This window comes from Dermacentor variabilis, chromosome 2, assembly GCF_050947875.1.
Source record: "Dermacentor variabilis isolate Ectoservices chromosome 2, ASM5094787v1, whole genome shotgun sequence".
NCBI classification, from domain to species: Eukaryota; Metazoa; Arthropoda; class Arachnida; order Ixodida; family Ixodidae; genus Dermacentor; species Dermacentor variabilis.
In genome coordinates, this window is record NC_134569.1 from 108,266,698 (window position 1) to 108,281,746 (window position 15,049).

General features: G+C 42.0%; 1 protein-coding gene across 3 annotated transcripts in view; it reads left to right on the forward strand.

Moving 5' to 3' along the window:
* The window catches only part of LOC142572491 (ovostatin-like), a 289,668-nt gene that overhangs the window by 26,092 nt on the left and 248,527 nt on the right, over positions 1-15,049 (forward strand). For all 3 annotated transcript variants that reach the window (XM_075681648.1, XM_075681647.1, XM_075681649.1), the window contains 8 exons: positions 793-984; positions 3,122-3,385; positions 3,917-4,066; positions 8,610-8,694; positions 9,630-9,679; positions 12,448-12,505; positions 12,647-12,676; positions 12,804-12,821. In XM_075681648.1, coding sequence (XP_075537763.1) covers positions 793-984; positions 3,122-3,385; positions 3,917-4,066; positions 8,610-8,694; positions 9,630-9,679; positions 12,448-12,505; positions 12,647-12,676; positions 12,804-12,821 — 847 coding nt within the window. The remainder of the gene's footprint in view (positions 1-792; positions 985-3,121; positions 3,386-3,916; positions 4,067-8,609; positions 8,695-9,629; positions 9,680-12,447; positions 12,506-12,646; positions 12,677-12,803; positions 12,822-15,049) is intronic.

Sequence of the window (15,049 nt, forward strand, 5' to 3'; positions counted from 1 at the left end):
CGCGCCTAGTGATTATTGCTTGTTCCCCAAGTTAAAGGAACATTTGAGTGGCCAACGCTTCCGGAGCAACAATGAAGTCAAAGAGGGGAAATGCTTCCTCAACGGGTTGACGGCAGAGTCCTACGACATTGGGATACAGAAATTGTAGCACTGGCTACAAGAATGCATAGAAAAAGATGGCAGTTATATAGAAAAATAGAGCAAAGATTAATGTTTCCAATGATGTAAATTTCTATGAGAATAAACAATGTTTTCTATTTCTAAAATTGATGGGAACCTTATTTCTGGATCAACCCTTCTATTATATTCACATAGGAACAAAGTGTTATATGTGGGACCACTCGCTCACACAAAGCAGTCATTGGTTTTGGGACACCTGCATTTATCCTAAACCCTTTATGAAAGGGGGAAATTTTTGGGAGAAATCATGTTTAATCTAATTTTCATAAAACTTCGGTGTGCAAAGATAGGGAATTTCAGGATTTTACCTGCAAACAAAGGACCCTATGTATAACATGCACTCCAGCCTCCCTCTTGTGCTATGATGCAGTAGAAATTTTTGTGCATGGTTTCATAAATAAACATACTGAAAATTGCAAAGACTTTTCTGAACTACCCTGCATTCTCCCCCCCCCCCCCTTCTTTTTTCCTTTATTTGATTTTCAGACAAGGTCTGATTTGTGCAATCCTATAAATTATTATCACATTCAGCAATCCTCAGATATGTATAACCACAAATTTTTCATGCTTTTGTGTAACTTTCATGCATGTAACTTTCTTTGTTTCATATAGGCTACATCTGATGGCGGATTATGGAATAAGCCTGTGTCACGAATTCACCTCCGAGCCTGGACCTCCATGTCAGGACGCTATTTACACATATCAAATCCATCAGAGAAGCTTGTGTGTGACAGAAATATTTCCATTTTATTTTATCATACAAAACTCAGAAACCATCCTGAAGGAGTTACCTTCTATTATCAGGTGAGTGATAAAATCGGCAGCAGCGTGTTATATACGTTAGACCAGGCTTGTCAAAATGGCAACAGTCATACTATAGATAAAGTTATTGGCACACACTGCATTCCTATATTGATCTACAAGTGCCTGTGAATCCACTGTCCACTACGCATATTATTTCTATAATAAAACTGTTCCCACTTTTGATTATCGAATGACATTTACTTGTCTGCTGCCTTTCTGAAACTGTGTGCCACTGTGTGTGGCTTCTGCTACTAGAGTATGCCTCTGTAGTTTGGGGCAGAACGTGCAACACTGATTCTGTCCTCACTGAGCGCATCCAGAATGAATTTATATTAATTTTTGCTTTTGACATTATGCTGACCATAGTTCAGCCCTTTCATATGTATGTCAACTTGCACTTCTAAAGTCAAGGTGTATTAGGTCGGACCTTCTAGTCCTCTTTAAGGTGGTTCTTGACACTATATATATATACATATACGTGCACACACATACACACACACACATGCACGCATGCACATGCGTGCGCACACACATTGTCCAAAGCCTCTTGATCTTGTACAATTTTTCATACTGCAAAAATCTACCAGGTAGCATTTCATGTTTTCTGCGTAGGCATTTTGCTGTAGTCACTGTCTTATGGCTCATATTCTTATGGCTCACATATTCTGCCTTTATTGATACATTTCAGAGTTTATTTCTTGTGCTTTATACAAGTGTAGAAATCACGTATGATAAAATGCATATGCCCACCTCCTCGCTTTTTCTTTTTCCTGCTTGTTCCTCCATCTCATACAAAACTTCTTTGTCTACTATATTTGCCTTTTCGGTGCACTTGTTTTGTGTAGTAGTCTTTAAGTGCACCAGTATAAGGGCTTCATAGCTGTTCTTGGGCACTATCATTGTCGTTGTTGTTGTTGTTGTTGTTACAACAGATGCTCTTGACCTTGTAGTAGCTCAGTGGCTATAACAATGCACTGCTGAGCTTGCGGTCGTGAGTTCGATCCCAGCTGTGGTGGCACATTTTGACGAGAGCCTAATGCAAATATGGTCGTGTACCGTGCATTGGGTGCACTTAGGTTAAAGAACCTCAGTTGGTTAAAATTAAAGTTATAATTTAGGTTGAATTTAATTAACCTATGTACTTACTGTTCACTACTGTAAGGTCCTGCTATGGCACACAGTATCCAATAAACAAATGAATAATAATCCGGAACCCTCCACTATGGATTGCCTCATAATCGGCTATTAGTTTTGTCATGTAAAACTTCAGAATTTAATTTTTTAGCTTAACAGAAGCTCTGACTCATCATCAGTGAGTGCTTGCACTGAGCCTTTACACATGGCATGGGTTTTGTGCTAAGTAGCCCAAATGTGCCAATTTTCTCAGTAGCTACGCCAAATCAAACCACTTGCAGGCACATCCAGTAATATCAGCACTTTGTGCATTGCTTGCGAACAACAAGCAAGTTGGCACTGACACAAACAGAACCGCTACAATGATTGGGATATGGGTCGAGCTGACAAGATATTCACGGCCCTTGTAACATTTTCTCACTAAAAAAAAAAAAAAACAAGTTTTCCTATTATTTATCCTGTCAATTAGCTCACTTAAGCACCAGTTTCTAGAAGAGTGCAGGTTGAAGGATAGGTATTTTTGTACATTCCACGCTCCCAATGGCATATTAATACAGCATAAGCCAATTGTGAGCAAGGTGCAGGTGATAGTCATTACCGTACGTATTACCAGAGCTACATGATGCCATCAGTGTGGCATGGCTTCATTAAAATTTAGTTCGTACACCCTGTATACTGTGCTTCACTTGCACACATCTCGTTGACAACCTCCATATCGGATGACCCCGGCTATCTAAACCAACGTAACTTAGCCAAACTTTAGCCAAGGCAAACTAATGAATTATGGCCCATTAAAATGAATTATTCCTAATATGAATTAAGCTGACCGCTAGTATGTTACTACCTGCAGAGAGCATGCAGAATTTGTTGAATGGAGGTTTTATTACTGTCATCTAATATAAATGTTGAACTAAATTTTAATGTGATGTGGTCTCTGCTAGAAAATGGGCTCTTTGATTTCTTTTTACCATTAATACCTTGCTGTCATATTCCGCTCTTCAAGGTTGTGTCTGGACATAAAGTTGTGGACAAAGGCACGCTTTCACCAAGGCGTTCGTGGGATGACATAGCCGACCGAATTCCACTTGACTCTTCATCAAGCAGCATGAGAGTATCTGGATACTCTGTATCCATGTTTAATTTGACAGTGAGGCCTGGCTGGGGCTTGTCATCCACTGCACGTCTAATGGTGTACTATGCACACCCCAACGGAGAGGTCATTGCAGACGCAGTCCCACTGGAGTTCAAGCCATGCGGCTCAAATGAGGTTAGAATTTATCTGCTCACAATGTCCACTGTTGTTGCCAGCACTTACTTTACCATTCTGATTTAGCCACATAAATTTATGATGAAGAACAATATAAAAAAAATTTATTCAACAAAGCTAGCACTTTAGTTACTCTTGCATCACTGAGGGAAACTGATTGAATGTGTCATGTGTGTTAAAAAGAGACCAAAGTAAAATATTTAGTTGGCTTGATTATTGTAGCCTCAAGGTGGCTGGTGAATATAGTGGAAGGGGCCACTATAGGCCTGGTTTATTCAGAAACTGGCCAGTCATGTTTATGATTCTTCACAGTGGCAGGTTGATGCAGCCATTCTGACTGGCAACTTGCATGTTCTATTGAGAAGCTAGTCTTGTGTGCTAGTAAAATGTTACTGTCAGCTTCATTGGCAATGGTTGCATTGCCATAGCAGATTATTATGTAGTTATCTTATTTATAGCTTGACAATAATTCAAGAAAGTAAATAGCATAGAATATGCATAGTATGTAACAATCATTGTTTGAACATTCAGGTACTCCTAAGTTTTGCTGCAAAGTCTGTTCAGCCTGGGATGCCAGCAGCACTGAGTCTCTCGGCTGCTCAAGGCTCTGTGTGCGGTATCTGGGCCCTAGACCAGAGTCTGCTGCAGAAGACAGTGGAATCTGGGCTCACACCTGAGAAGGTACAACACATTGCAAGTCCTTTGATCATTCAATGTTGCTAGCCAAGGCAAGCTAACCAACTTGCAACCAGGTTCTTTAGCAGACTATGTCAACGCAACCCCTTTAGCACATTAACCAGATGTATTTTTTGGTGCAGTCATGAATGTTGTGTTAAGGTGGTCAGCTCACCTAGCCCTTTCAAATTTTTTGTGCCACGTTTTTTTTTATGATTCAGCTTATTGTGCTGGTGTATAAATTATTATTTTGTATACTTGTCAAGTGAGACACCATAGACAATAAGATATTAACCCTTTAGTCTTTTATTTAGGACTTCTCACAGGGACCTGCCGCAGTGGCTTAGTAGCTATGGTGTTGCGCTGCTAAGCACAAGGTTGCAGGATAAAATCCCGGCCGTGGCGGCCGCATTTCGATGGGAACAAAATGCAAAAACGCCGATGTCCCATGCATTGGGGGCACATTAATGATCCCCTTAGCGGTGAAAATTAATCCGGAGTCCCCCACTATGGCGTGCCTCACAATCAGATTGTGGTTTTGGCACGTAAAGCCCCAGAATTCAATTCAACTTCTTACGGGACCTAAACTTGAGTATGTTATCTCATAAGAATTTGATGAAACATTTCTATTAAAAACTAAATTAATAATGAAACAGGAAAAAATAATTCAAGAATGAGAAAATAAATCTACACATGGCCTAGGCACCAAATGAATTTGTAAAGCTGGTTGCTTCTTATATAACCATAGAGGCTCCATTCAGACAGACTTGCTGTTTAATGTGCACTATTCTTTATCCATATCTCATAAAAAGTATGTGTATCTCTATCTGTTTTCTGTCTTGTAAGTTACCTGCTAAGTTTGCTTGTCACCCAACTCCACATTTCACTTCAGAAGTCCCTAGCTGGCTTACTCATGAGCTGAATAATTAGAGCTCAGAAATGCTACCACTGTTCCGAAACTGCACTCTGTTGCTGAGGACGAGGTTGGAGGTTCAATTCTTGGCCTGCGTTCTTACAATGCCTGCATGCTCATTTCAAGCTGTAATGCTTTTGAGAAGTCTACTTGGAGCTGCAGCATGACAAACTGAAACAATGTTGTAATTAGATGCTGATATTAAATTACCTGATAATTATAGCCAGGTTCTGCAGCTTTAGTTACATTCAGAATTTGCATGCCCAGTGTGCCAACAAGGTGCCATTGAAATTTGAGGGCTCTTACTTATATATGAGATGGAGCAGTAACTGGCATTATGAAAGCATATGCAGTTATACCTCAATATAACGAAGTATTTAACTTTTCATGGCCTCTTGTCTGTAGAACACCGTGTATTTAGAACCTCAAACATAACGAGATGCGTTTGTATGCCATTTCAATATAACGAAATATTGCGTCTCGGCAGTGGATGCGCATTTACGTGGCTGTAAGTGTTGAAGCAATGAACGACTATCTCATGGGAACCATTAAGGAGTGCGCAATAGAAGTCGGTGGTAACTCAGTTAGACAGGAAACCAGTAAGCTATCGCAGGAGACGAAAGATCTGATCAAGAAACGCCAATGTATGAAAGCCTCTAACCCTACAGCTAGAATAGAACTGGCAGAACTTTCTAAGTTAATCAACAAGCGTAAGACAGCGGACATCAGGAACTATAATATGGATAGAATTGAACAGGCTCTCAGGAACGGAGGAAGCCTAAAAACAGTGAAGAAGAAACTAGGAATAGGCAAGAATCAGATGTGTGCGTTAAGAGACAAAGCCGGCAATATCGTTACTAATATGGATGAGATAGTTCAAGTGGCTGAGGAGTTCTATAGAGATTTATACAGTACCAGTGGCACCCACGACGATAGTGGAAGAGAGAATAGCCTAGAGGAATTCGAAATCCCACAGGTAACGCCAGAAGAAGTAAAGAAAGCCTTAGGAGCTATGCAAAGGGGTAAGGCAGCTGGGGAGGATCAGGTAACAGCAGATTTGTTGAAGGATGGTGGTCAGATTGTTCTAGAGAAACTGGCCACCCTGTATACGCAATGCCTCATAACCTCGAGCGTACCGGAATCTTGGAAGAACGCTAACATAATCCTAATCCATAAGAAAGGGGACGCCAAAGACTTGAAAAATTATAGACTGATCAGCTTACTGTCCGTTGCCTACAAAGTATTTACTAAGGTAATCGCAAATAGAATCAGGAACACCTTAGACTTCTGTCAACCAAAGGACCAGGCAGGATTCCGTAAAGGCTACTCAACAATAGACCATATTCACACTATCAATCAAGTGATAGAGAAATGTGCAGAATATAACGAACCGTTATATATAGCTTTCATTGATTACGAGAAAGCGTTTGATTCAGTCGAAACCTCAGCAGTCATGGAGGCATTACGGAATCAGGGTGTAGATGAGCCATATGTAAAGATACTGGAAGATATCTATAGCGGCTCCACAGCCACCGTAGTCCTCCACAAAGAAAGCAACAAAATCCCTATAAAGAAAGGCGTCAGACAGGGAGATACGATATCTCCAATGCTATTCACAGCATGTTTACAGGAGGTATTCAGAGGCCTGGAGTGGGAAGAATTGGGGATAAAAGTTGATGGAGAATACCTTAGCAACTTGCGATTCGCTGATGATATTGCCTTGCTTAGTAACTCAGGAGACCAATTGCAATGCATGCTCACTGACCTGGAGAGGCAAAGCAGAAGGGTGGGTCTGAAAATTAATCTGCAGAAAACTAAAGTAATGTTTAACAGGCTCGGAAGAGAACAGCAGTTTACGATAGGTAGCGAAGCACTGGAAGGGGTAAAGGGGTAAGGGACTACAACATCTACTTAGGGCAGGTAGTGACCACGGATCCGGATCATGAGACTGAAATAACCAGAAGAATAAGAATGGGCTGGGGTGCGTTTGGCAGGCATTCTCAAATCATGAACAGCAGGTTGCCACTATCCCTCAAAAGGAAAGTGTATAACAGCTGTGTGTTACCAGTACTCACATATGGGGCAGAAACCTGGAGACTTACGAAAAGGGTTCTGCTGAAATTGAGGACGACGCAACGAGCTATGGAAAGAAGAATGATGGGTGTGACGTTAAGGGATAAGAAAAGAGCAGATTGGGTGAGGCAACAAACGCGGGTAAACGACATCTTAGTTGAAATCAAGAAAAAGAAATGGGCATGGGCCGGCCATGTAATGAGGAGGGAAGATAACCGATGGTCACTAAGGGTTACGGACTGGATTCCAAGGGAAGGGATGCGTAGCAGGGGGCGGCAGAAAGTTAGGTGGGCGGATGACATTAAGACGTTTGCAGGGACAACATGGCCACAATTAGTACATGACCGGGGTAGTTGGAGAAGTATGGGAGAGGCCTTTGCCCTGCAGTGGGCGTAACTAGGCTGATGATAATGATGATGATGATGATGAAGTGCGGCCGAGCGCATACGCAGCCGCGCACCCTGCTTTAGAGCTAATCTGCCGCGTGTGCAAAAAGTGGGCGTGCCGAGACGGCGTGGCACCATGTAAGCTGTCGTACCGCGCGTTTAGTATTGGAGGTTGCGTAATCTCGAGTTTCGGTGACCCGTTGGAGCGAGAGGCAGACGAAGCATTCGCTCCCCGCTGCCGGCCTTTTTCCTGATAGCGTGCGGGCGACGCTATCAGCTGCGCGGGGGGGGGGGGATGCACGTGAAAGCGTGGCTGGCTTCGCTTAATTCGTACCGCCGAGAAGATATTGTCAACGGACGTGGCATAAAATCGCATCATTCTTCGCAGGCGCCCAAATTTATCAAAATTAATAGTTTTCTCATTCTGTTTTGCTTTTTTCGGTTGCCCGATAATTCGGAAAATTCTGCGGCCCCTTTCCGTGTAAGAAAAATTGATCGGCGACTGTATTTATTTGCATAAAACGTCGAATTTCAATGGAACGGAATTTCGCTATAGCGAAGCAAATTGCCGATTTTACCGGCTTCGTTATATCGAGGTTTAACTGTAATTTAGGGTAATATGGAACAAAAATAGTGTATATGACTCAGCGAATCGATGTAATGATTAACGGAAATGTCACTGTTCCCGTGTGTATGAGCACAGGCTTCTGAAACTCAAGCAGGCAAGATAGAGGCTCAGTGAAAGATGGTGGCTTGAAGGGATCAACTCTGGCTGAATAAGGGACACCTCGCCCTAAATTTCACAACGTCCTCTTGTTGAAACATTGGCTCCAGGCCGATGCTCCCCTTGTTCAGTTACTGTTAATCACTTCAAATAGACCAAGATGTGTGAAGCATTTGTTATGCATAACTTTTTTATTAATTTGGTGTGTACCTGTTCTATAATCCACTATACAAGTTTGTTTATTATTATTTTTTTACTCTGGATTAAGCATTTTCACACAAGTATAATGGTTGCTTGTCAGTTGCATCTCCATGTTTTCACCCTGCTTTGAACTAACACTTATGAAACCTTTTCTGGGTGTGTACTTGTTGTCTTATATATTGCCCTTCCTCCTGTCACATTTTTTTAGCTCTAAGTACTCAAGTTCATGCTTTTGCTTCCCTTTTATGCCAGCTGCACAAGTTGTTGAGTCCTCTGGAAGCCAAGCCTAATCGTCCAAGTATTCTAAAAGGCCATTGTGTCCTGAATGAAGAGAACTGTAAGTTGCAAAGTTACATGTAAATCCTTTTCTCTTCGTCTACACTAATATATCAGTGTGTTGCTGTCAGGCTTGTTTATTCCTGACCTAATAATAATACAACGATGGCAAATGTTTTAAGCACTCAATAGCATGTCAGATCCACAGTAATGTGGATCTGGCAATAAATTACTTATTTCGCAGATCAATTCCTTAATAAACATTAGAAAACAAGGCTTATGGTTTGTAGTTTCTATATTATCAAAACTAGCCTAAAGGATGAAATGCAGAGGATGAAATTCCTTCTCAGTACTGCAAAATAATGTAATTTGTTGCATTTTCTGGAGAAATATTTTGAAAAAATTCGCAGAGTAATCTGGGCAACTATGACAGTTACGCAAGGTGAGATGTAGTCGCTGCACAACAGTGTTAGCGAATAGTTTTGGCACTTATGCTGAACCCATGTACATGCACTCATGCTGTCATAACATTCTGTCCATATTTCATAACATTAGTTGATGTGTTTTGGAATACTGTCTTAGACGAGTATATATATTGGACAAGTTAGGACAGTTGTGGTGCAGTAGCCAGTTCTTGACTCCTGTTTGTTATTTTCATGCAAACAGTGTTTAAATAAACTTATGTTTAATCTATACCTCTTACACTAAAAATGCTCTGACCACTTGACTTCTTCATATTGGTGCATGAATTGGATGGCTGCAAACAAATGTGCTGTTATATAAGATGAGCAGCTATAATTACAAAGCCCAACTTTAGACACGCAATGATGCAAAAAAATTTTTGTGACCCTATAAATGTTTACTGCAACTGGCACTGCACTAAATATTATCACTGCATGGAATATTGTGCCAGAGACAACTATCACTGCTATGCACCTTGTGCTAGACTGTGAGATTATTTCTGTCCTTCAAGTATAAATGTTTCAATTTTTTTAGGGCATTTTGCAGGGCCCACATTATTTCTTGACTCGGCTGCTGCCTTTGAGGTAAGCATTTGGCACTGCGTGTAGCTTGACTTCACATGGGAACCGAAATTTAATATAGTTATTGAACTGTATAGTGTTGCAGCTATTGTAATGGTTCTGCAAACCTTGTTAACCCATTATGACCCATGATAAAACTGCCTGTGCAATTTTCCTCAAAGTTTGTGTATAATGAAAGAATAACACAAATATAACATCTTCAAAAAATTATGGAGAAATATTTATTGGTTCTCAAGTTACAATTGTGTACTACATCTAGTACATCGGGCGCATAGCGTTTCAATAGCCAGAGCACTTGTCAGTGGTCTCCTACCTGTTTGTATGAAATTTTTGAAGCACCCTTTTTTGAGGCACCAAGTGCCTGTCTCACATGTACAAGATGCTCAGGCAGGACAAAATCGGCATAGCAGCTGTTTTCCCATTTTCTTTAGAGGTAGCGACTGTTACCTTCCGCCTTGAGCATCCAAACGCACATGTATGTAGTAACATCCAGCAAGCACGGCAACGGCAATGCTGACATCGCGAGTGAGGCCTTAGGTGTCATCAATAATGCTTTTTCAATGAAACCATTTTGGCAGAATATTGTTGCAGTCTTCGCTAACCTACACTAACCACAAATGTTGTTGTTCACGGTGAAAGCACCGGTGTTGTTGTCGTCGCCTTCCTCCTCATTTTCAGCTGGTTCTGGTGGCACAGTCATAATATCTATAAGCTCTTCTATGTTTGCTGCACTCTCAACTGCATCCAGAGCATCGCGCAAGCGACAAAACGGCTTTCGTCCAAAGAAAAACCCTGTATCCATGCTGGAACACAACTAAAGAAAAGTGCTGATTTATAACTGCTAACGCTGGCTGTACTATATCAAGTATATCAAACTTTGAATGTGTGTTTTGTCCTTCGAAATGAAGCCGCTGATTGGACAGTTCCTTCCTAACACACTCAACATATGTACTAAACACCATAAAAAGCACAAAGCAAATATATAAAGCAGGCAAGCAAAAATAAATGAAAAGCTAGTACACATCCCAATTTGTCATGAGTCCACAGCTTTACTGGAATTGGTGCAAAATCTTGGGTATAAATTCAACAGTAGATTTCACACTTTGTTAATGCGTATGTGTGCACCCTCTGGTACAAGAAATGGAAATGGTCAAAAGGAAATCATTCAGTTGTTCAGGAGATGGGCAGGTGAAGCCAAGTGTACTTGTTTTAGTACAGTGGGCCCTAATGGGTAATTCTTCCTAAAGAATGGGAATCACTTCAGGGGAGAAAACCTTACGATACAAAAGAGACTTTGTTAGGTTAATTTTCAATAGTTCTACTGGATCTTACACGTTGCCAATTTCATTAACTTTCTACCAGTTCGTTTTTTGAAATCCGACTACAATTAGTTTCACTTGCTGTGACATTGTGACATTCGTGCCTTGTTGGTGTAGAACATCACTGGCATTTTGTACAACCAGTTTACACTAAAGCTGTATACTCTGTATTGTAATCATATTGTCATTGTCATACTGTTTACTGCTTTCTGAAGTAGATATCTCAAGGAGCCCAAATCACCAACACTTGTAATTTTAGTCCCAACAGTGATGGTGAAGAAGGCAGAAATAATTTTTTAAATGTTAATTTTCTTAACTTAGGCGCACACCAAAAAACTCCCGAGAGGTCATGTTTAATCTGGTGTCCTTCCCTATTGCATGTTTGTAATAGTCCAGGTGTAGCTTCAGGATCTAAAATGGAATCAAATAAATACCATATGTATCCGATTATAAGGTGGTCACGCTTATAAGGCTGTTGGGGGACCTGAGAACTTGAGTATGCACACTAACATAAGGCAACATAGAGTAGCTGATGGATTATTCAGAATTAACGGGAATTGCCCAAAATATCAAATACTTATTAGAAGCCCCCGGAATTACGGCATTTATCAGCACGGATTATACATATACGAATTGCACCTTGAAGTGTGACTTCATGGCAGCGCCGCAACCACATGAATGGGATTTTTTAGCAACGCCAACAAGCGACAGCGACGAGCGACACATGTGGCTGTCACAGAAGGCAGTCCATCGTTGTCACTTGCCACGTTGCCTGTTTCTGGCCAGCCAGAAAATATTGCTTGTTGCTCGGACGTCTACACAGTGGCTTATTCAAACTATATATAGTACATTCTGGTTAAAACGTTTGTTTTGCCGTTACATTTTTTGAATTTGTGGGTTATGTGCGCAAAAATATGATGCTGCCTCACCTGCCACACAATTTATGCTGCTGTTTAAAATCTGGATCGCTGGAAATGTGGTGCTACTGCCATTACATTGAAATAGTAACTGAGCCTATCAGCCTTGCATATCAGCCTTGGCTTTGAGGCTAAGGATTCTGGGAGAAAAATACCTCGCCTTATATTCAAATAAACACGGTGGCATCACACTATGTAAGTGCAGGTGAGCTTTGCAAACTGTTGAATTGCTACCCAGTAGTTTACTCAATAACTTAAGAGAGCTCTAATACAGTTGATGATTGGAGCAATCCAGGAAAAATTGTCTTAGGCATCTTTCATATATATATATATATATATATATATATATATTAAGATGTTATTCTGAGACTCCAATGAAGCTTGACAATTTAATACTATGTTGCTTACACTACAAACTAGTCAAACTAAGAATTAGTGCAAGCAGATACTGTGTCAGGATTATTCTGCACGTCATTGTTGGATAATGTACATCATGCTTTGTTACCTTGAACTGTTTTGTTTTTTGTGCTTCTAGGAGTCATCAGTGCAAGTAGTCACTGACATGAAGATCAATGTTCGTCCCTGTTGGGAGGGTAAGAGCATGTCGCATTTATTAATGCTTTGCAAAATTTCAGTTATACTAGGCTAGTAACTTGTGTGCTATACTCAATAATGTAGCTTCCTGCCCTGATATAAACTATGTTAAGACAACCATTCTGGTGGCTGGTTTTCAGATGGTGGGATGTGGACTCCAGAACATGGTGGTAAGCACCTGTACTTGTCAAAGTGTTTCTGTGTTCACTTTGTTCACATTACCTTTATTTTTACATACACACACACACACACACACACACACATATATATGTGTATGTATTTTTTTCTTCTTTTCAGCGCGGACAGGCATTGATGGTAAGAATTAAAAAGATTTTTTCCCTTCCTGATAGCATGCATTTCTGTCATATTTGTTTCCTTTGTTTGCTTGAATTTACCATATTTTGGAGGCCCTGTATTGTTACAGCATCATGTCTCTACTCAACCTTCAACACCTTTTTGTCAGTAGAAAAATAAGTTTACAGGATTTGTTCATCATGTTTTTGAAAAAGCCAAACCAGCATCACATGCCAATCTTATGTAATGTTGGAACCATAGCACAGTGGTGTGTACTGCATCATAGGAGCAACAAAACTTATGTCATTTAGAATGCTTAAGAAAATTGGAGCTGATGGTGCTCAGAATAGATTGGCTAGCTATGATTTATTGCTTGGCTAAAGAAATCAAAATGATGTTTGGCCCCTAGCGGAAAAATCAGCCTAATAGACAGCACCTGCCCCTGAATGGCATATTTTGTAACATGTCATCGCCAAGTTATTCCTTAAGTTGTGTTTGCACTGACTTGATTACTGACTAGCTGCGACCACTTCAAGTTGCCCCTAGACATGTTTGCTTATTTTCAGTCAGTGCGTGCAGTTTGCAGAGAACATGGGCCATATTCTGTAATGGTTTGCTTTGGAACTGGTTCGCTCTCATGAACGCCATTGGTCGGCACTTCATTGTCATCATCCCCGGTGGGCGGGACAACAAATTTTGTTGTCGTCACACAGGTTGTCAATCATCTGAAAAGGAACCTGTTGCCTGCTACGAGAGGAACAGCAGAGAAGTGGTTCGCTCGAGGGTCACGCGCGGTGGCGAGCATGATCTTTAGGGTTGCTAGGGCAACCGTGACTGTCTGCCAGTCTTGCGCTGGCCGGCGTGATGAGAGGGATGCTGATAGTGGCTTCTTTGGTTGTGTTGTTGGCGGGCCTTGGCCAAAGACAATGACTTGACGAGAGGCAACGGTGCGATGAGTATGACATGAGCGAAGGCAAGTTCCGAAGGCATTTTAGGCGCCCCAAAAACAGAATGCGATGGATTTGCGATGAGCTAGAATATCGCAGACCACAGGATTTAGTAGCATTGACACTGCGACTTAAGTGCTGTGCATGTTACATTTCTTTTTTTCTCTTTCTTTTCTAAGGGTTGTTTTCACCAGTGCGTCTGGAATGTAGAAGCTATTAGGTTGTCGCAACCGTCAGTCATTCGTGTCATTACCACCATTGCTAGGGTCATTACGGTTGACGGAAAAGAAAAAAAGAGAGTGAGATTTCTCTCCACACTACAGGAGAAAGCCGCAGTCAAGAACGCTTTCTTGACTGTGGCAAGAATCTCGAAGTTGTGGGATGTGTGGACGGAACTCTCGTTGCAACCGTCCACCCTAAGGAGCTCGACTACGGCTAAACGAAATCCTATTAGAGCCTCAGCCTACACACAGAGAACCGCTTTGATTGCTTAACGTATGGCACACCACCTAGAAACAGGATAGGAGGATAGGAATAACTTTAATAAAGTGCCGGCAAACGACGATTTAACGAGTCGTGACGCCATTGATGTGCAATTGGTTCGCCGGACCCGCTGCTCTGGGTGAAGCACGTGCAGCATTGCGGGGGCGAGGAGTGACGCGGTCTGTATTTGTCTTAGGATTACGCCCTCCTCCCGACTGAGTGCCGGGTGGGGAGGCGGCATTGTCCGTCGAGCCAATGCCTCCTTTACTAGATGCCAGCCGCGTTGCTCGCTTTCCCATTGCGGCGGCGGTTCCCTTAGTTGAAGTTAGTTCAGCATAAATTCCGTGAGGCGGCGCTCGTTGCCTTTTCAACTTCCGGCGGATGTGGCAGCGGCGGCTGAATGCTCCGCCGGCACTTTATATGTGCGGGCGTCTGTTAGCGAGCGTTATCGCGGGCCTCCGAGATGGCAACAGACGCCATGGTAATCTCAGAGGCCAAAGCACGTGATCTAGGTTGCAGACGTCCGCCACAAGTGGCGCTCGTTGCCTTTTCGCGGAGGAGAGAAAAGGGAGAGGGCCAGGAACCGAGTTTACGGACAACGCGGCTAGCATCTAGTAAAGGAGGCATTGGTCGAGCTAAGCGGTAACACTTGGTTACTTCGGCATAACTAGTCAATCTGTCCTTGATTTCAAACCACCACACGGAACGGTCACTCTCGGGGGCGCGGAAGGTAAGCGCTCACACCGCCGAATGGGCCGTCTCGTTGTGGTTCGGTGAGGATGCACACTCGCCGGCGTGCACCGGGAACCACTTGATACG